General features: G+C 43.6%; 1 protein-coding gene and 1 non-coding gene across 2 annotated transcripts; one reads left to right on the plus strand and one right to left on the minus strand.

Annotated features, from left to right (window-relative positions):
* Positions 1-20: 20 nt before the first annotated feature.
* QTRT1 (queuine tRNA-ribosyltransferase catalytic subunit 1) lies at positions 21-19,768 on the plus strand. The gene is made up of 11 exons (XM_045853580.1): positions 21-63; positions 10,374-10,648; positions 10,914-10,982; positions 11,072-11,210; positions 16,668-16,746; positions 16,893-17,008; positions 17,724-17,862; positions 18,128-18,203; positions 18,321-18,430; positions 18,517-18,604; positions 18,687-19,768. The coding sequence occupies exons 1-11, from the start codon at positions 21-23 to the stop codon at positions 18,837-18,839; spliced, it is 1,287 nt and encodes a 428-aa protein (XP_045709536.1). The 3' UTR covers positions 18,840-19,768.
* Positions 11,683-11,787, minus strand: LOC123828634. The gene has a single exon (XR_006787480.1). It is a non-coding gene; the product is annotated as a U6 spliceosomal RNA (small nuclear RNA).
* Positions 19,769-21,065: the final 1,297 nt, after the last annotated feature.

Here is a 21,065-nt window from a genome sequence, read left to right on the forward strand (position 1 = left end):
TGCCACGCAGAGTCCGCAGCATGCACAAACCAGCTGGGGAGATGGGAACAGACTTGAAGTCAGGTGAGTGGAGGTGTTTGGTTGCAAAAAGGGAGACGTGTGGCTGTGTCAGCAAGAGGCATCAGTGAAATGCTTTGACAGCCAGCCAGAGGAATTCTAGCCTTGATCCTGAGGGTAATTCACAGCTATGAAGGATTCTGAACTGGGAAGCCCCTAGGCTGAGTCGTGCTTAAAAACAGTCCTTTTGGCTGAGAATAGGTGTGTGGGAAAGGTGAGAATAAGGGCAGCAGACCAGCAATGAGGCTTGATTTCTGGAACATCCAAGCTGTGAGGTTTTAGGGGGACTTAGGTGACAAAGTCCACTGGAGTTGGTAAGGGGACAGCTCACAGACCCAGTAGGGCTAAAAAGCATGTCCCAGATCAATATACTGACCTTGTAAGGGGCATTGTCTTGCCTCAGGATACAGGACTGGGAAAAGCCCTGACACAGGGTCTGTCTCTGTTGTGAGGAGACAAGCAGGAATGGCTAGGGAGTGACTGTGGAGGTCATTACCCAGAGATTGCAGGTCCTGTCCTTGGTCTTCTCAGTATCTCCAAAGAAGCTGATGCCTAAGCTCAGCCTCTTGACAGATGAGCAGGGAAAGAGGTGGGGCAAAAATATAACAGGAGTAAGGTGGTGTGGCACAATGGATTGAATGCCACTCTTGCCCTGTGAACCAAGGAGTCACCCAGTGGGTCACCAGTTAAATTCCCAGTTGGGGCATATGCCTGGGTTGCCAGCTAGGTCCTGAGCCCTCAGTTGAGGGTGGGGGCGGTGAAGAGTGGGGGAAATTGATGAATGTATCTTCAAACATCCATGTTTTCCTTTCTTTTGAGGGTTTTACTTTCAGGGGAAGGGAAAGAGGGAGGGGAACAGTAATATGCCGTTGCCTCACATGCGTCTCCCACTGGTGACCTGGCTGGCAACCCAGGGTTGTAACCCAGGCATGTGCCTTGTCTGGGAATAAACCAGCCACCCTTTGGTCAGCAGGCTGGCACTCAGTCCACCAGACCATACCAGCCAGGGCATATCTCCCTTTCTTTTCCTCCCTTCCCTTCTAAATAAAATCTTTAGAAAGAAAAAACCACAGGAGTACTCTCCACTCCTAGATGAAAAAAATTAATCCTTCACTTTCCTGGACCCCTATTTCAACGTTAGAGGTATTTGAAACGCCCAACTCTTCACAGGTTCCTGGACTTCCCATTCTATAGATCCAACTCCTGCGCTTTTCTCAGTCCAGGGACAATCTGAGGCCAACCACCTGGTACCCAGTTTGGGGTGCTTTTCCTGGGCAGCAGCTGGATAAAAGCTGGGTATCTACAGAGCACTCCCAATCATGGTTACGAGCCTGGGGTGATGCGCTGGCTTCCACTTGGGCTCGGAAATCTGCGGAAGCCTCGTTGATTACCCTTTCCAAACAACCTTAATCCTTACCTCTTCTTTTTCTTGCCCAATCAACATGACCCCCCTTAATAGAAGCATTTCATAGGCTCCGCCCAGTGATGTGTGAGGAACGCTGCAGTAACTAGTGGGACACTTAGACCCCGCCCTTGCCACACTCCCATAGGATGCGTACAGAGGGCCGTTTCTAATAGGTTGCCTCCCCCGGAGCGGCAGCTTCCCTTGTCGCCGGGCAACGCGAATGGAGCTGTCCAGAGTGCTGAAGCCTTTCCAGCGCCTCGAAGAGACTTCATGGCACCCCCAGGCCTCCCTACTGAGCGGCGTAGAAAACTCAATGCTGGTGAACCTTGGCTGCAACCCACTTCCACCCACCCTTTACCTCTTGGTGATAGAGATCGCTTCTCTCTACGCCCCTTCCTTCCATTTAGCTCAAAGGAAAGTTCTCACTTCAAAGTAGAGGACTTGCAGGAGGACCTCGCCATTTGACCCCCCAGACCTCATCTTCCCTCACTCCCTCTAGACACGCTGACCTCTGCACTGCACCACAAACAATCCAGGCACATGCCCACCTCAGGGACTTGGCTCTCATTGTTTCCACTGCATGAAATGCACTCAGTTCCCATCATGACTTCTCATATCTTTCAGGCCTTAACTCAAATGTCACCTCAGTGAGACTGATCACCACCACCACTCTACCTTCCAACTTCTTGTTTCCTTCTTGCCCTCTAATTCTCCAGCACTCACTACCTGAGATATGATATGCACTGCTGGTTTTTCTTGTTTTTCCCTCAAGGCCACAGATTTTTGTCTGTTCACTGCTATGTTGTCAGCAGTGAGAACAGTGCCTGACACAGTGGGTACTCCATAACGTTTACTGCATGTATACTGTGTGTAGTTGGACATTTACTGTGTGCCAATCTGTGCATACTTCATAATGATCCCCTACCCCTGTTTGAAGGACAAACCGAGATTCAGAGAATGGTGATCACCAGACCAAAGTCCCTGGCTTTTGAGTGTCAGAGCCTGAATCCTCCCTCTCAGTTTCCTCTGGCCATAACCTTTCTACCCCGTCTCTGTCCGGCAATCCCTAATACTGCCTTCTCCTTCAAGAAAAGAAGTATAAGAGGGTAGCTTCACAGGGCTCACACAGGACTAGATTTCAACTCTTCTTTCATTACTAGCCATGTGACCTGAGCAAGACAGCAAACATCTCTGCCTCATTTTCTTCATTCATAAAATGGGGGTGAAAGTAATACCCACACCTCATTGTACTGAAAGGGCCAAATGATGCAATGGCATTGTAGAGTTTACCAGACACCTGTCACACACTGGCACCTGCTCCATTAGTGTTGGCTATTAGTCATCACCATATTATTATGTGAACTGAAAAATAACTCTAAAAAATTGGAATAATGAGACCAGAAAAAGCTACAGGAAGAAAGAGATTCAAGAAGGTAGAAGCGAAGAATACATGCCAAACCTTACTACAATAAGACAGCAAAAAAGAAGAGCTCATGGACGTGGACAACAGTGTGGAGATTGTGGGAGGGATGGGTGTGAGAGAAGGTGGAAGACAAATAAATTGTAATAGAAAAATACAATAAAAATAAACTTTTTAGAAAAGGAAAAAATGACATAGAGCTACTACAGTGTTTCTGTCAAGTAAGCAGGGAAATTGTGTTAGAGAGGCTGTGGAGAAATAGGCACTTCTATCTACACCTATCTGGTACAGGTGCAAATGTCAGACCCTGATATAGGGCATTTGGTAGGATCTCATAAGCTTTAACCCAATCATCCAGCTGATTGAAATTTGTCCTAAAAATATACCTGCTGCCATGTGAAATTACTTCAATACAAGATTATTAAGTGAAGCCTTGTTTACAGAGCCAAAGATTACTCAACTCAAGTGAGAATCAATGGGAGACCCCTTAAGTAAGTGATGGTCTACTCATACTTTAAGATAGGCAACTGTTAAGAGCAAGGAGACTATGCACTGCGAGGATGGTCTCCAAAGTATAGACCAAAAGCAAGGTGCATACTACCAGTGTAACTACCAAGCCTTTTGTATAAAAAAAAGATAAATATTTAGCTTTGTTTCTGTTTGCATGAACAAATGCAGGAAAGACACAGGAATCTAATAAAATGTTACTAGATAAAGCTGAGATGAAAAATGGGTGAGTGAAGGATGACTTGGGAGTGAGTTTGTTTGCTTTTTGCATTTTCAGAATTTTTTTATACATTTGAAACTTTGAAATATTACAAAAGAAGAAAAGTCCCTAAACCATAAAATATAGTTAAATGAAGACCATTGTACTTACAACCTCCAAAGACCACCATTTTGTATTTTTGTTTCATGTGGAAAAGATGTGTGTGTGTATACAAAACACTAAAATAAAAAAAAGAAGTATTCAGCAGCTTAGTTGTATTGAATTCTACTGCCAAATCACCTAAGCTTGGTAATAAAGAAAATATTTGTAAATAGCTCCAACATCTGAAAAGGTGTTCAATCTAAGCAGGAATCGTGGAAATGCAAATTAAAACTCCAATGAGATTCCATTTCACACAAACTTGATTGACAGAATTTAAGAGTTGTGAATATATGAGAATCTGAGAGGAAGTGACATAAGGGGGCTTTCCTGTGCTGCTTTTGCCTTGTAAAGTTGAGTCTCCACTGGGTCTAGGGTCCTGCAATTCCATCCCTAGGATTTTTGCAGCAGTATAAAAGGAGATGAGTACACAAATGCTCATACCGGCACTGTATAAGGGTAAAATAAAATAAAATTAAAAAAGCACTGGAAAGTCCACAAGTCCACTGATTGAAGAATGAATAAATACACTTTAGTATATTTATATCAATATGTGATTGGCTTGCAGAAGAAATGAATGAATCACAACTACATATAACATGAATGAATCTTAGAAACAATTATAAGGAACATAAAGCAAGTCACAGAGACTGGGTGTGGTATAATTTTATTAGTATAATAGATGTTGGGGGCCAATCAGCAGTTTTTCCCATGCCTCTTTTTTTTGCTATTGAATTTTAAAAACTAGTATGAAATTTATATCAGAGTAAGTCTAAGACATTGGAGTGTTGTTTAGACAATGCCATGCATGGGTCAATGGTCCAATGATTAGTAGAAAATGACTATTCCAAAGCCCTTGAAGTTTATAAAAGTATAAAAGTATTAAAGCTTCTAGAAAATGAAAAAAAAAGCCATTAGTATATCTAAATGAATCAACTGAAAATAAAACAGCAACATATTTGCTTGTGTATGCTGATAAACATATCTGTAAGTAAACACGAGAATAAATATTAAAAGAATGGCCCTGGCTGGGTGGCTCAGTTGGTTGGAGTGCTGTCTTCTACACCAAAGGTTGAGGGTTCAATTCTCGATCAGGGCACATACCTAGAGTGCATATTTGATCCCTGGTCAGGGCTCATACAGGAGGCAGACAGAGTGATGTTTTCCTCTCACATTGATGTTTCTCTCCCTTCTCTCTCTAAAATCAATAAAAACACCTTCAGGTGAGGATTCAATTTAAAAAAAATGAACACTAAATAATACTTAATATGCCCTGGCTGGTGTAGCTAGGTGGATGGAGCATCATCAGCTTGTAAACCAAAAGGTCACCAGTTCCATTCCCACTCTGGGGCATATACCTGAATTGCGGGCCAGGCCCCCATTTGGGGGCATGTGAGAGGCAACCATTTGATGTTTCTCTCCTTCTCTTCTTCCCTCCCTCCCTTCCCCTCTCTCTAAAAATAAAATCTTTAAAAAAATACTTAATATTACTAGGTGAGAAGCATTTGGACAAGGGACAACAGTGGGAAAAATAATTTACATTATATATTTTATTTATATTTTTAAATTATGTGGTAATATTCTATTTTAAAACAAATCTACTTAAAGTTAAATCATAAGTAAAGCTTATTAAACTTTTGTTTTCAAATTTTTCTTGATTTTGTTAGTGTACATGTGTTTTTATCATTAATATACATTTTTAATGCAATAAGGTTTATAAAATATAAAATTTATCATTTTAACCTTTTTCATATTACTAAGATTTCTTTCCCTCATTTTTACTGAGATATAATTGACATATAATACTGTATGAGTTTTAGGTGTACAACATAATGATTTGATATATGTATACATTGGGAATATACAGAGTGTGACAGAAGTAACACCTCTTTGAGTGTGCTTGGTAGGGTGATAATATGGTGTAATAATTTATAGTTCTAATTTGAACAGTTCACCTAAAATGTCATATGGTGTGCCTGAGTGTGATACTATTATGAAGGGCCGAAATAATTTTAGGACTGTATAAATGTAACTACTCCTTAACTGTTAAGGAGTTGAAATTACATTTGGCCCTTTGAAGGCAACCGTGCCCCCAGTGAAAATGAGTTTGACACCCCTGTTCTAAAGAGCAATAAAAAATGTCCTCAAGTGAGGATAAAAGATTATTGCTTGGATCAGACAATGAAAGCATAAATAAGTGGCACGATAAATTGATGTCTCTCTCTCCCTCTCTCACTTCTTTTCTCTCTAAAGATCAATTAAAAATAAAATAAAAATGAAAAATTACAAAAGTCCACAATTAGACACATCTTATGGAATTACAAACTATCAAAGAAAAAGGAATAATTTCTGAAAAGAAACTAGAAAGATAAAAACAAATGACAAGGAATCATGCCTAGCTTGAGATTCTACTTCTTAATAGTGATAATGAAAGTGACAGTGGATCTCTGGCTGGTGTGGTTCAGTGGATTGAGCACCAGCCTGGGAACCGAGAGATCGCTGCTTGGATTCCCAGTCAGGGCACATGCCTGGGTTGCAGGCCAGGTCCCCAGTTGGGGTGGAAGCAAGAGGCTACAGATCCACGTATTTCTTGCACATTGATGTTTCTCTCACTCCCTCACCCTCTCTAAATAAAAGTAAATAAAATCTTGAAAAAAATGACAGTGGAATATGTTCAATGAGCCAAGAAAAAAAATTATCAACCTAGCATTGTATACTCAGTGAAACTATTGGTCAAGAGCCAGGGCAAATACATTTCTTTTCAGGTAAACAAAAATTTAGAGATTATCAACTTAGAGTTTTTATTATTGAAGGAAATTTCAAAGATGTTCTTCAGAAATACACATTCATCTGAGATTCAAAGTCTCAGTGAATGTAAGTTACAAACAAAGATGTTGCTGTACGCATGGGTATATATAGCAACACTGACTGGCAAAATGATAATCATAACGCCTAATTTGTAGGCAAAAAAATCCAATCGATACGTCAAATACTGGACAAATAGGCTTCTGAGTTCTGAATTAAATTGTCTTAGTGGATTGGGATATGTTAAAGGTATTGCTTAAGTATGCCACTGAACATGGCTAGCAAGCCCACCACAAAAATACACAGAGAACAAAGTTTCAGTCAGAGAAAAAATGAATTGATAAAAAATGTAAAAAATGAGGGGGTAGGCTGGGATGGGAGTAAAAGGCAGAAAACTATTTGAACAATAAAACTTTTTTTTAAATGTAAAAAATGTTTAACAATTTAAAAAAAAGGCAAGAAAGACAAGAAAGGAAAAGCAAATAAAAGAATCTTCAGCCTTGGCTGGATAGCTCAGTTGGTTAGAGTATCATCTCAACCAAGGTTGCAGGTTTGATCCCCAATCAGGGCACACACAAGAACCAACCAATGAGTGCATAAATAAGTGGGACAACAAATTAATTTTTTAAAAAATAATTAAATTTAAGCCCTGGCTGGCATAGCTCAGTGGATTGAGCATGGGCTGGGAACCAAAGTGTCCCAGGTTCGATTCCCAACCAGGGTACATTCCTGGGTTGCAGGCCATAACCCCCAGCAACCGCACATTGATGTCTCTCTCTCTCTCTCTCTCTCCCCCTCCCTTCCCTCTCCAAAATGAATAAATTAAAAAAAAATAAAAAAAAAATAAAAATAATTAAATTTAAAAAAGAACCCTCAGACTCTACACAAACAGTCTGTAGAAAGATGGAATCAGATCCAATATATTAGTAAGCATTATAAATGTAAGTAGACTAAACTTGTCAGTAAAAGGCAAAGATTATTGGAATGTTTGAAAAATACAAAGTTCAGTTCTTTTTGTTTTCTAAAGACAAATCTTAAGGCAGAAAATGTCAAGTTCAGGGGATGTACAATAATATTTAAGGGTTACCATAACATAAGGGAAACTGGAATAGCTATATTAATATCAAATACAAAGATGTATACAAACCCATAGGCTGTGGAGGTAGGGGAATGGGAATTGAAAAAGAGAGAGACTTTACATGGATTGGCATCAGTCAAGGACTATGCATAACTCAAATCTCTGCATTTGAAATCCACAAAGAGGAGGACAAAATTATATGAGGACATTAGGAGCAACTGTAAGCCAATACATTTGACAACTCAAATAAATGAATAAATTCTCAGAAAAACTCTACTTACCTGTATTGACTTGAGAGGAAATGGAACACCTAAATAGTCTGTTTTAAGTTTAAAATATTCCTATAAGGAAAACAATATAACCAGGCTTGGGCGAGACAGTACTGTAAGCAAGAACGATTATAGACCAATATAATTTATAGCCAAGATGCAAAAATTCTAAATAAAATATTAAATTTAAAATATTGATATAAGATTACATATATTAATATATAATATGATATAATATGGTTAATATAATTTTAAAAGATTAATAATTTAAAGATTAATAATCTTTAAAAGATTAATAAAGTGCCACAATCTAAAAAAGTACCATAAAGAAGGTGGCTTTATCTCAAGTAGAAATAAAATTTATTATTAAATTAGAAAAGAAAATTTATGTTGTTGGGCATTTTTTAAAATACTGATTTTAGGGAGGGGGAAGAGAAGGAGAGAAACACAGATCTGATCATTTGCCTCTTTCACACCTCCCAATGGGGGACCAAACCCACAAGTCAGGCATGTGCCCTGATTGGAACTGAACCCATGACCCTTCAGTTCATGGAGTGATGCTCCGACCAACTGAGGCACACAGGCCAAGTCTCATTGGGCATTTTAAATTAAATGAGACAAATTATATGGTTATCTCTATAGATACAGAAAAAGTGTATAATAAACATTTATTTACAATAAAAATCTGTGAATGAACTAGGAATTGAAAGGCCCCCCCTTTTTTTTTTGCATTTTCAATAAACCTAAAACAGACAATTTACATAATGGAGAAATGCTGAAATCATTTGCTTTAAATGCCTTATGGTATATAGCATACGGAGTCAATGACGGAAGCCCAAACAGTAAGGAAAAGACTGCAATAATCCAGACAAGAGCTGGTGGTGCCTGGACCAGGGTGAGAACTATGGAGGAGGAGAGTGTGAAGTGTTTGATTTTGGCTAGATTTTGAAAGCAGAGCAGCCAGGATTTGTTGAGAAATCAAATGTATGGAGTGACAGGGAGAGCTCAAGGACCATCCCTAAGTTTCTGTTGGAGCTCCTGGAAGATTTGAGCTGCTATTTGAGAAGAGGAAGATAGAAGGGGTTAGGCAAGCTTGGACTGAGCTACAATCAGGAGCTCTGATTTGGACATGTGGAGTTTGGATGCTCATGGACACCCGGTGGAAATGTCAAGGAAGCATTTTTTAAAGCCTTTCTTTATTTTTAAAAAATATTTTATTTATTTATTTTTAGAGAGAGGGGAAGAGGAGAGAGGAGAGAACTATGTGGTTGCCTCTCATGCACCCCATACTGGGGACATGGCCCATAACCCAGCCATGTGCCCTGGATGGGAATTGAACTGGTGATCCTGTGGTTCACAGCCCATGCTCAATCCCCTGAGCTACACCAGCCAGGGCAAGGAAGCATTTCTTAAGAGGAGCTGGGAATTCAGGAAATAGGAATAAAAATTTGGGCATTGTCAACGTATAGAGGTTACAAAAGCATAATATGATTTACAGGCCATGGGGGGAGAGTTCTTAAGATTGGGAGAGTTAGGAGCAATTGATGGTGAAAATATGAGCCAGCCATGGGAAAATTAGAAGTGTTACAGACAGTGGCAACAGCAAAGGCCTTGAGATGGGCCTCCTCGGTGGGTGTTTCCTAGATGTGACCTGAGTGAGGAATCTCCATCATCCTGAGAAACTGGCAACATTAGCCCGAGGCTCGGAGGATCCGAGTCTAGCTCAGGTCAACGCAGTTTAACCATGGGTAGTAAGAGGAAAGATTCTGGGTTAATAGCGCCTTCTACTGGCCCGGACGGGTATCAGCTCCATTTCCCACAATAATAACGGTTATGCATATAGTATTGTTATTATTATTATTAGTGGAAAACAGCCAGCGCTTAATAAATCCGTGACTCAGCCTCTCTCATCTCTGTGCAGTATGGAGGGTGGCACTAGTGGGGATGTATATGTAGGTGTACCGAATGAATGAATGAACGAATAGGTGTGGCCAGGTTCTGGACCTCAGTCTTCCCTTCTGCAAATCTCGATTCCTTCTTTCATTGAATAAACTGTTGATTGAGCACGTACTACGTGCTAGGTCCTATTCTAAATGATCGGGACAAAGCAATGAACAAAACATATAAAAGCCTGTTACAGGCACCGTGTAAAGTTCTATACACATCTATCCTCATACAATCTTCACAATGTCCTTAATCCAAGATGCTATCATTCGCCCCAATTACTTGACATACAATATTATATTAGTTTCAGGTGTACGACAAAGTAGTTAGGTATTTATATAACTTACAAAATGATCAGAAGGCAATTTTTGATACTTTGAGGCAGTGGGTTGCCTGCCTTTGGAGCGACCCTGACGGCCTGAGAGAACCAATAGGCTAGTGTCCGTTGCCATGGACCCCCGACGCTTTCCCAGAGCTTTAGGCCCATAGCGTTCGCCACACGTGACGCTAGCCAATATGGCGCGGTCCAGGGTGTTTCACTGACCACGTGGTTCTGGCAGGCAAGATGGCGGCAGCCAGTCCGACTTCCCTGGAGTCGGCCCCGCGGATCTTGCGGCTGGTGTCCGAGTGCAGCCGCTCCAGGGCACGGGCAGGCGAGCTGCGGCTGCCGCACGGGCGGGTGGCCACTCCAGTATTCATGCCAGTGGGCACGCAGGCCACCATGAAGGGCATCACGGCGGAACAGCTGGACGCGCTGGGCTGCCGCATCTGCTTGGGCAACACCTACCATCTGGGTCTGAGGCCGGTGGGTGGGCTCTGCCCGTACAGGGTGGTGGGGGAGCTTGGGGACCCCTGGAGCATCCCCTAGGCCCGGGATTCCTCCAAAAATCGATCGACAAACGCCTATTGAGAGCCCCCAGTGGCCCCCCGGTGGCCCAGGCCTTGTGCTGTGCGTGAGGAAGCAGCGGGGAATCCAAGTGGGCCATCCCTGTCCTCCGACCTGAGTTCCCAGGGTTGCGCTTCCTTTTGACAGAACTCTATCTTTCATCGCTCCCCGCCCCCCAACCCAGGGTCCGGAGCTGATCCAGAAAGCCCACGGTCTCCACGGCTTTATGAATTGGCCCCACAACCTGCTGACGGTGAGATGGGACCGGGAGGTGAGGACGATCCTCGGAAGTGAATCTCTCCTAACCTGTCTCAGGACTGCCCTGCGGTGTGTTTTCTCCAGGACAGCGGCGGCTTCCAGATGGTGTCCCTAGTGTCCCTGTCTGAGGTAACGGAGGAGGGCGTCCGCTTCCGCTCCCCCTTCAACGGCGATGAGACCCTTTTGAGCCCGGAGAGGTCTGTGGAGATCCAGAACGCGCTGGGTGAGCAGATCCCGGAGGCCGCCCCTTCCCCTACCTTTCGCGGGTGGAGTTGAGGTGGCCGGCTCCTTATATTTGGTGTGGCTTTGAGCAATCGCTCCCCTTCCCTGAGTTGCAGTTGAGCCAACTCCAATACAGATAGTTCACAAGGATTTATAATCTAATGTCGGTAAATCGTTAAGCACAGTGCCTGGCATGTAGTATCCTTTATTACCCTTATTGCTATTATGACTTTTTTTTAATCCTCACACGAAGTCACGGCCATTTATTCTAGAGAGGGGGGAAAGGGTAGAGAGAGAGGGAGAGAAACATCGAATGGAGATGAAACATCCATTGGCTGCCTCTAGGCATGTGCCTTGCTGTTGGACGTGGCCCAACCAACTGAGCCACACCACTCAGGCATTTCATCTAAATGAAATCATATAATGTGTGGTCTTTTGTGAGTGGCTTCTTTTACTTAGTATACTTTTTTTTTTTTAATATGGAACACTTCATGAATTCAAGTGTCATCCCCACACAGGGGCGATGCTAATCTTCTCTGCCAGTCCAGTCTCAGTATATGTGCTGTCAAAGTGAGCACTGGTATAGGTTTTTGAGGTTTGTCTATATTATAGTGTGCTCAGTACTTTAATTCTTTTTTTTAGCCAAATAATATGCTATTGAGTGGATATGCTTCATTGATTTTTTTGATAGTTGCAATCTTACATACATATCTTATTTATTTTTTAAATAAAAATTTTTTTTGGTTGTTCCTCTTTTTCTTGCTTTTAAACTCCTTAGATCATCTGTAATAATCAAACCAAACCAAACCAAATTGTAGACATTCTCTCATTTCATCTGTAAGTACAGGATCTGGCAGAAGTAATGCCTGCTTGAGTGCAATTGGTAGGATAATAATATGGGTGTAGTAATTTCTAGTTTTAATTTGAACATTTCACCTAAAATGTCATATGGTGCGCTTCAGTATGTTATTGTTATGTTACAGAATTACATGCTTATGATTTTGTAGTAAAGGATTTTGTAATAAAGAAGGGACGTTATTTGTGCCAGACCCTATATTTTAATTTGTATCTCTAAAACAGGAGTTTAAAAAAAACAAACAAACCCATAATGCTATGTAAAAATAATTAACAGTAATTAATTAACATCATCAAAATATCTGGCCAGTGTTCTAAGTTGGTTTCTTTATTTTTATTTTTTAAATAATTTTATTTATTTATTTTATTTTTTTATTTTTAAAATACTTTTTACTGAATTTTATTTATTTATTCATTTATTTGAGAGGGAAGGGAGGGAGAAAGAAAGAGAGAGAGAAACACCAATGTGCGGTTGCTGGGGGTCATGACCTGCAACCCAGGCATGTAGCCTGACTGGGAATCGAACCTGCGACACTTTGGCTTGCAGGCCACGCTCAATCCACTGAGCTACGCCAGCCAGGGCTTATTTTTTTAATTTTATTTATTTATTTTTAGAGAGGGGAAGGGAGGGAGACAGAGAGGGAGAGAAACATCAATGTGTGGTTGCCTCTTGAGTGCCCCCTACTGGGGACCTGGCCTGCAACCCAGGCATGTGCCCTGAGGGAATCGAACTGGCAACTCTTTGGTTCACAGGCCTGCTCTCAATCCACAGAGCTACACCAGCCAGGGTTATTTTTATTTTTTAACTTAATCTTTATTGTATTTTTTCCCACTACCATTTCGTCTCTTTATACCCCCTTCTCCCCATACAGTTGTTTTACAAATGTCGTTTTTTCCCCCCTATAGTCTGTTTACTTTAGGGTCCAAATAAATGTGCTCTCAATCCACTGAGCCACAGCAGCCAGGACCCATTCATGCTTCTTGCTTGGGACTGTTATGCCATTAGGAGTTGCAACATGTGATTTTTTTAGTTCTGTCGTTCTTCTGTAAAGTAAACCATCTCTCACGTACTCCTAGGAGATCAAGTAGTTCAGTTCATACAGGAAACAAAGGATTCATTTCAATGGGTTGATTATTTAGCATCCTTTAGCAGGGCAAACTAATGTTTAGATTTTTAGGATCACCATGAACTCAGGGACTTAAATATATTTGATGTGTCTCAATCCATTACAATTGGATCAATTCTTATTGATTGTCAAATCACCCCATCTTTGGCTAATGTGGTGTACTATGCTTTTTTCCTATAATGATATGTGATACTTGAGCTTTTCTAACATATAAGTCCACAGTCCCAAATCTGAAATTCTTGGGGCCAAGATTTTTCATATTTTAGAAGGTAACAAGCCCCACTTATTACCCACACAGCCTGTCAGTAAGGCCTATGGCAGTATGCTGTGGTGTTACACTTTTTTTTTTTTAATTAAAAAAATTGTGGGACTTCTGGCAAGATGGAGGAATAGGTGGACGCACCGTGCCTCCTCGCGCAACCAAGATTAGAACAACAATAATTTACAGATAGAATATCACTCAGAACTGACAGGATTTATCTGAATGGAAGTTGGACAGCCAAGAAGTTGAAGTAGACCCATACATCCAGACTGGTAGGGGACAACGAGCCAGGCGGGCGCGGAGCTGGCGCGGGTCGGCGGCGCACGGAGGTCGGGGAAAATTTGGCTCGAAATCGGCGCGACAGCCATCTGGGGCGCAAGAACACAGCGGTGATCCCTGAGTATGCAAGCTGCGGCTGGCGGACCCTGTAGGGCAGCGATTGTGGACCAGGGCAGAGCTCGCAGCCCAGGATCCCAAGGAAGGGCCTGAGCCCAGGAGAACGAAACTATCGCCCTTGTCCCCTCCCACTCCCGCCCCCGCCCACACATATAACGTCACAATCTAGCGACCAGGGTGCCCAGCCCTGGTGAACACCTAAAGCTCCGCCCCCCACTGTAACAAGAGCGACCAGAGACAGAGAAAGACATAAGACATGTATCCAACAGAACAGATCAGTCCCCCAGGACTCATCCTTTTGAGCTACCAAGAAATAGTCAATCTATCAGATGCACAGTTCAAAACACTGGTGATCAGAAAGCTCACGGAATTGGTTGATTTTGGGCGCAATTTAGATGAAAGGATGCAGGTTACCATAAAAGAGATGCAGGAAGATATGCGGAGGAGAGCCAATAGTGAAAGGAAGGAATCTGAGTCTCAAAACAATACAGTGGACAAGAAGGAAGATAGAATCAACCAAGCAGGAAAGCATGATGAAATAAGAATTCAAAAAATCGAGGAAAAGCTTAAGAGCATCCAGGACACCTTTAAATGTTCCAACATCCGAATTATAGGGGTACCAGAATGGGAAAGGGGAAAGCAACAGATTGAGCACGTATTTGAACAAATAATAAAGGAGAACTTCCCCAATCTGGCAAAGGGAACAGTCTTCCAAGAAATCCAAGAAGCTCAGAGAGCCCCAAAGGAGTTGGACCCAAGAAGAAACACACCAAGGCACATCATAATTACATTAGCCAAGGTAAAAACGAAGGAGAGAATCCTAGAAGCAGCAAGAGATAAGGGGACAGTCACCTACAAAGGAGTTCCCATCAGACTGTCAGCTGATTTCTCCAAAGAGACCTTATAGGCAAGAAGGGGCTGGAAAGAAATATTCCAAGTCATGAAAGACAAGGACCTACATCCCAGATTGCTCTATCCAGCAAAGCTCTCATTTAGAATGGAAGGGCAGATAAAGTGCTTTTCAGATAAGGTCAAGTTAAAGGAGTTCATCATCACCAAGCCCTTATTTTGTGAAATGCTAAAGGGACTTATCTAAGAAAAGAAGATAAAGAAAAAGACATGTATAGTAAAAGGACAGCAAACTCACAATTATTAACAACCACACCTAAAGCAAAACCTAAAGAAACTAAGTAAACAACTAGAACAGGAACAGAACCACAGAAATGGGGGGCACATGGAGGGCTAGCAGCAGGGGGGTGGGAGGAGGAGAGAGGGGGAAAAGGTATAGAGAATAAGTTGCATAGAATGTAGGTTGATAATAGAGGGAGGGCAAGAATAGTATGGGAAATGTAGAAGCTAAAGAACTCATAAGAATGACACCTGGACATGAACTAAAGGGGGGGAACGTGGGTGGGAGAGGGGGTACAGGGTGGAGGGGAGAGAAGGGGGGAAATGGGATAACTGTAATAGCATAATCAATAAAATACATTAAAAAAATTGTGGTAAATACACATAACATAAAGTAAACCATCTTAACCATTTTTAAGTGTCCAATTCAGTGGCATTAAGTACATTCATATTGTTGTGCAACCATCCCCACCATCCATCTCTGGAACTCTTTTCATCTGCAAAACCGAGACTCTGTCCACATTAAACACTCACTCCACATTCCTCTCTCCCGCTGCCTCTGGCACCTGCCCTTCTACTCTAAGAATTAGACTACTCTGGGGACCTCATATAAGTGAACACATACAGTATTTGTCTTTTTGTGACTGGTTTATTTCACTTAGTCTAATATCTTTAAGTTTCATCTGTGTTGTAGCATGTGTCAGAATTTCCTTCCTTTGCAAGCCTGCATAGTATTCCATTGTGTGTCTATATCACATTTTATCTGTTCACCAGTCAATGGTCACTTGGCTTGCTTTCACCTTTTGACTATTGGGAATAATGCTATGAACGTGGGTATACAAATATCTCTTAAGATCCTGCTTTCTACTCTTTTGGGTATATGCCCAGAACGGAATGGCTAGATCATATGGTATACACTTCACTTTTTTTAGATTAACACTTTATGAAACTTTATATTAAATTGGACTTTTGAGCCCTGGCTGGTATAGCTCAGTGGATTGAGCGAGGGCTGTGAACCAAAGGGTCGCCGGTTTGATTCCCAGTCCTGGCACATGTCTGGATTGCGCGCCAGGTCCCCAATGGGGGCCATATGAGAGGCAACCACACATTGATGTTTCTCTTCCTCTCTCTCTCCCTTCTCCTCTCTCTAAAAAATAAATATATAAAACCTTTTTACAAATAAAATAAATAAATTGGATTTTTGAAAGGGTTATTACCATCTTGGGTTTTGCTACTGAATGAGTGTGCCATACACTTAAGAAAAAGCCTTTGATTTTGAGAAGTGTCTGGATTTTGGGATGGTGGGGAAGGCACATTCCATTAAGGGTTGGACCATGGTTTTTTAACCAGACCCTTGTTGATGGACACTTGGGTTCCTATTGTGCTATTGTTCTCTGCACCTCACTCTGTATGCATGGTGTTTTGTTCTTGAAGGTTTGAAGGGTAGACTTGCAGAAGTGGGATTTCATTCTACATGCCAGGGAAGGGGTTTGCTGGGGAGGGCTGGAGTTAGCTGGGGGTGCCAGTAACGGGTGGGCATTTTGAAAGCTCTCTAGCTGCTATATAAACGATTGGAAGATTAAGTGGGAGTCAGCAAGACCCAAGCAGGGGCTTTTGGTGTCCAGTTTGCCCCCAACAGGTGGGGTCTTTCCTAGTGACAGTACCCCATTTTCAACTGCCCCCCCCCCAGGGTCAGACATCATCATGCAGCTAGATGACGTGGTCAGCAGCACTGTGACGGGACCTCGTGTGGAGGAGGCTATGTACAGGTGTGTGTGTGTGTGTGTGTGTGTGTGTGTGTGCCTGCGTGCGTGCTCATGCACGTGACATGGGCAGCAGGGCTAGGGATCCAGATCCTGCACCCTTGTTTCCCTACCCTTCAGAAGACCCAAACAGCTGATTGGGCCTCTTGCAGATCAATCCGCTGGCTAGACCGATGCATTGCAGCCCATCGGCAGCCAGAGAAGCAGAATCTCTTCGCTATCATCCAGGGTGGGCTGGACGCGGATCTTCGGGCCACCTGCCTTGAAGGTAGAGCCATGTTTGGCAGGACCAGAGTTTGTCACATTGCTGAGAGCCTTCCATGGGTCTGGAATGTAATGGTGCTCAGGCAGTGGTTGTTAATGGGTGAAAAGGTTCTCCTGGAGAACAGGTTCTTCAGGCAGAAAGAACAGCTGAAGCAAAGGCCCAGAGGCAGAATGGAGTTGAATATTTTCAGAATAACAGTAATTCCAATACCTGTCCTGTTTTTCAGTGTTCAGACACTATGCCAAGTGGGGGTCACAGATTGACCCGTTGAGTTTTCATAACAATCCTGTAAGGTAGGAACTACCAGTTCCCAGGGTATCAGAAAGGAAAAACTAAGGTAGAGAGCTACTAGGTCTCTTACCCCAAGCCAGACAGCTTGAATGTTACAGAGCTGGGATTTGGTTCCAGGCCTTGAGTCCTAGAACTTATAACGTTAATTGGTACACTGAGATACTGGGGAGCCATGGAGGGCTGTTGAGTGGGAGAGTGACAGGAACCATCAGGGAACCATAGAAAAACTCGGATAGGGTAGGAAGCAGAAGGCCCATGAGGGAGCCTTCTTTTATGAGGAAGAGCTGCTGTCCAGGAGAAGGGTGACTGAGGCCTAAACCAAGGCTGTCGCCCAGTAGATGAAGGGGAGGAAGTAGTAGGGGCAGAGAGGAGGAGAAGCAGCATTTCCTTTTGCTTGGTTGCTCTACACCTTGCTCTGTACCTTCAGAGATGACCAAGAGGGACGTGCCTGGCTTTGCCATCGGGGGACTGAGTGGGGGTGAGAGCAAGGACCAATTCTGGAGGATGGTGGTGCTGAGCACTTCGAGGCTGCCCAAGGACAAGCCCCGATACCTGATGGGGGTCGGGTATGTCCAAAAGCGGGAAGACTGCTGTGCCTGTGGGGAGCGGATTCCTGAGGATGCTCTGTTCCCCCCTCTACTCCCTTCCAACACTGTGTATCAGGAAAGGATACAGCCCTGCCTGGGAGGGGACTAAGGAGGACATGGCCCTCCACTGGGTATGGTTCTGAGGATTCCAGTCTGAGGGGAATCTGAGAATCTGGAAGGGGTCTGGGTCTGTGACCAGGGTTTGAGGTACTCTGCTCCCCTCCTCCCATGGCCCCACCCCCAGCTATGCCACCGATCTGGTGGTCTGCGTGGCTCTTGGATGTGACATGTTCGACTGCGTTTTCCCCACGAGGACAGCGGTGAGGCCTTGGGCAGGGGGCAGAAGGGGTGGGGCCTGTTGATGGGCCAAGGTGGAGGTGGGGCCAGAAGGGGTAAAGACCTGGTTGACCTTCCTTCTGCCACCTTTCCTCCCTCAGCGATTTGGCTCTGCCCTGGTGCCTACTGGGAACCTGCAGCTGAAGAAGAGGCAGTTCCAGAAGGACTTCCGCCCCATAGACCCTGAGTGTGCCTGTCCTACCTGCCAGAAGTAGGGAATAATGAGGCTGGAGGCTGGGGGAAGCCTTGGAGGAGGGCAGGACTCTACACTGCTGAGCTCTGACTTTCTGTTCCCAGGCACAGCCGGGCCTTCCTGCACGCGCTACTTCACAGCGACAACACCGCTGCTCTGCACCACCTCACTGTCCACAATATTGCCTATCAGGTAGACCTGTGTGGGCAAGGCAGGGGTGGGGGTGGGGGTCTCCTGGGTGCAGGTGGCTGACACTGACATCTCTGCCCCATAGCTGCAGCTGATGGGCGCCATACGCACCAGCATCATGGAGAAACGCTTTCCTGACTTTGTGCGGGACTTCATGCGCACCATGTATGGGGACCCCACCCTCTATCCCACCTGGGCCACTGAAGCCCTAGCCTCTGTGGGAATCACATTGAGTTGACCTGGCTTGGGGGAAGGTGGGAGGGTGTGGAAGATATTGAAGGGTTTGGATTTTTTATTATAATTTAGTGTCTGTTTCTTCTTGGAGGGGGTGGTGGCCTGTCTTGGTTCCCTTCCTGGTCTGAGTGTCCTGTGGTTGATGTCCCTTTCCTCCCATTGGAAATAACTAGTAACCATAGCAACAGGTAGTATCTGGAAACCACCTCTCACAACCCATCATGTAGGAAGTGTCTCAGAGAGGGAGCTGCATTCCTTTTTCTATGGCCTAGACCTCCCAGACACTCCAGGTGTCAACATTGTTGTCCTGCCCCTTTTCACAGTTGAGTAAACAGGCCACCACAAGGGAAATAGCTTATATAAGTCACCACTGAGGAAGTAGCAGCCTGGATCCAGAGCTCATGCCCTTAGCCTTGACTCTTCTAACATGTGGTTTAATCTTGCTGTCAGCTAACACGGTTGTATCGATAATAGATGTGATATAGTAGGTGCTTACACTGCACCTAGCCCTGTTCTAAATGGTTGTCATGTGTATTCTTACAACTTTATGATACATGAATAGCTACCTTCCCCATTTTATGGATGAGGAAACTGAGTTTCAGGGGAATGAAGTCACTTGGTCACTATTACCTAGCAAATAAACAGGCCCAGGATCTAACCCAGATATGGCCAATTATAGAGCTGGTGCTCTTAGAAGGTAAGGGTTTTTAAGTTGAAAAAATAATATATGTGTAGGATTCACCATTCAAATAGCATAAAAATTGCACTATTTTGATCAGTTTGTGTATTCTTCCAGAAACTTTCCATGTGTACCTATTTTTCATGCATGTCAGTGTCCTTTGCATGTAGTTATGTACTTTGCTATTTTTCCTTTTTCAGTGTATATCAAATTGTTTACATGTCAGTACATGAAGACTTATTTTCTTTAAAGTTGCTGCAGAGTATTTATTTAGCTTCATGGAGGGACAGTTGGGGTGTCTCCAGGTTTCTGCTATTCTTGTCAAGGCCGCACTGCCAATCGTTGTTGGTCATCCTTTTACTCATTTATCTGAGACTTGGAGCTTGGGTCTTGGAACAGGTACATAGCATTGGCCACTCTGCCATCCTCCTCCTGTTTCTTCAATCAGCCCACTTCCCCACCTCCAGTGCTCCTGAGTTGTTAACCAGGTTGCTCCTGCATTCTTTGGACTCCTCAGTTTCTCTGGCCCATCTATGCCCAGAGGGATAAAAATCACTTCTTTTCTTTCTTTCATTTAAAAGATTTTATTTATTTATCTTTAGAGAGAGGAGAAAGAGAAACATTGATGTGAGAGAAAAACATCAATCAGTTGCCTCTGAAATGCACCCAGAATGGGGATCGAGCCTGCAACCCAGGCATGTGCCCTGACCCAAAATCAAACTGGCAACTTTTTGCTTTGCAGGGTGACGCCCAACCAACGGGAGTCGCTGCAGTCAGGGCAAATCACTTCTTTTCTTAACTTCTTTTTATGGGCACAGGATCCGTTGAGTTTCTTTGAATACTCAAAAAGATCATGTATGGTACTCTAAATTTGAAGAATCAAGTGGTTTTGTTAGCACCATCAAGGCGGAGGTGAAGGGAAGTATTCTTAGGAGGGCACAGCATTCGCAAAGGCAAAGAGGTGTGACTTTTATATAGGAATGAGAGGGGAGACAATGTCCAGCTAGACCGCCTCTCCCAAGGAACCACTAACATTGCCAGCCTCGCACCTTAAAAGTGCTCTGAAACCCCGCGCAGAGAGCTGATTTGCGAGGCGGGGGAAAGATGCATTCTAGGACCTGTAGTTTTCGTTAAGAGTCCAGAAACTAGCGAGTGACACTCCCCACCGGGCCCCACCACGAGGAGTCGCCCTTTCGCGAGTATGGTGGGCCTTGCCCTCTGCTCCGGAAGACTTCAGACACACTACAATTACGAATAAGAACAGGAGATTGTTGATTGACAGATTCAGCTTTAAGTCAGAGTTTAAAGCCCTCCTCTCAGTTTGTTGGCTGCTGGAATGATATTTATAGAAACCAATGAGGAGTTTTTAGGGAACTAAGTATCCTCAAGTAACGAACCAGTGTCTAAAGATTTGATCCCTAACTTCATTGGCCGGCCTTGTTGATTGGAGGGTCTTTCTACCAATAAAAACTGGCGGGTTTTCATGGTATCCGGGAACTCCCCCAGTAGGCGGAGCCAACATGCTTTTTCCTGGAACACCACCCACCAACC

The sequence above is a fragment of the Phyllostomus hastatus genome, unplaced genomic scaffold (genome assembly GCF_019186645.2).
Source record: "Phyllostomus hastatus isolate PE091 unplaced genomic scaffold, TTU_PhHast_1.1 phas_contig_98, whole genome shotgun sequence".
In the NCBI taxonomy this organism is placed as follows: Eukaryota; Metazoa; Chordata; class Mammalia; order Chiroptera; family Phyllostomidae; genus Phyllostomus; species Phyllostomus hastatus.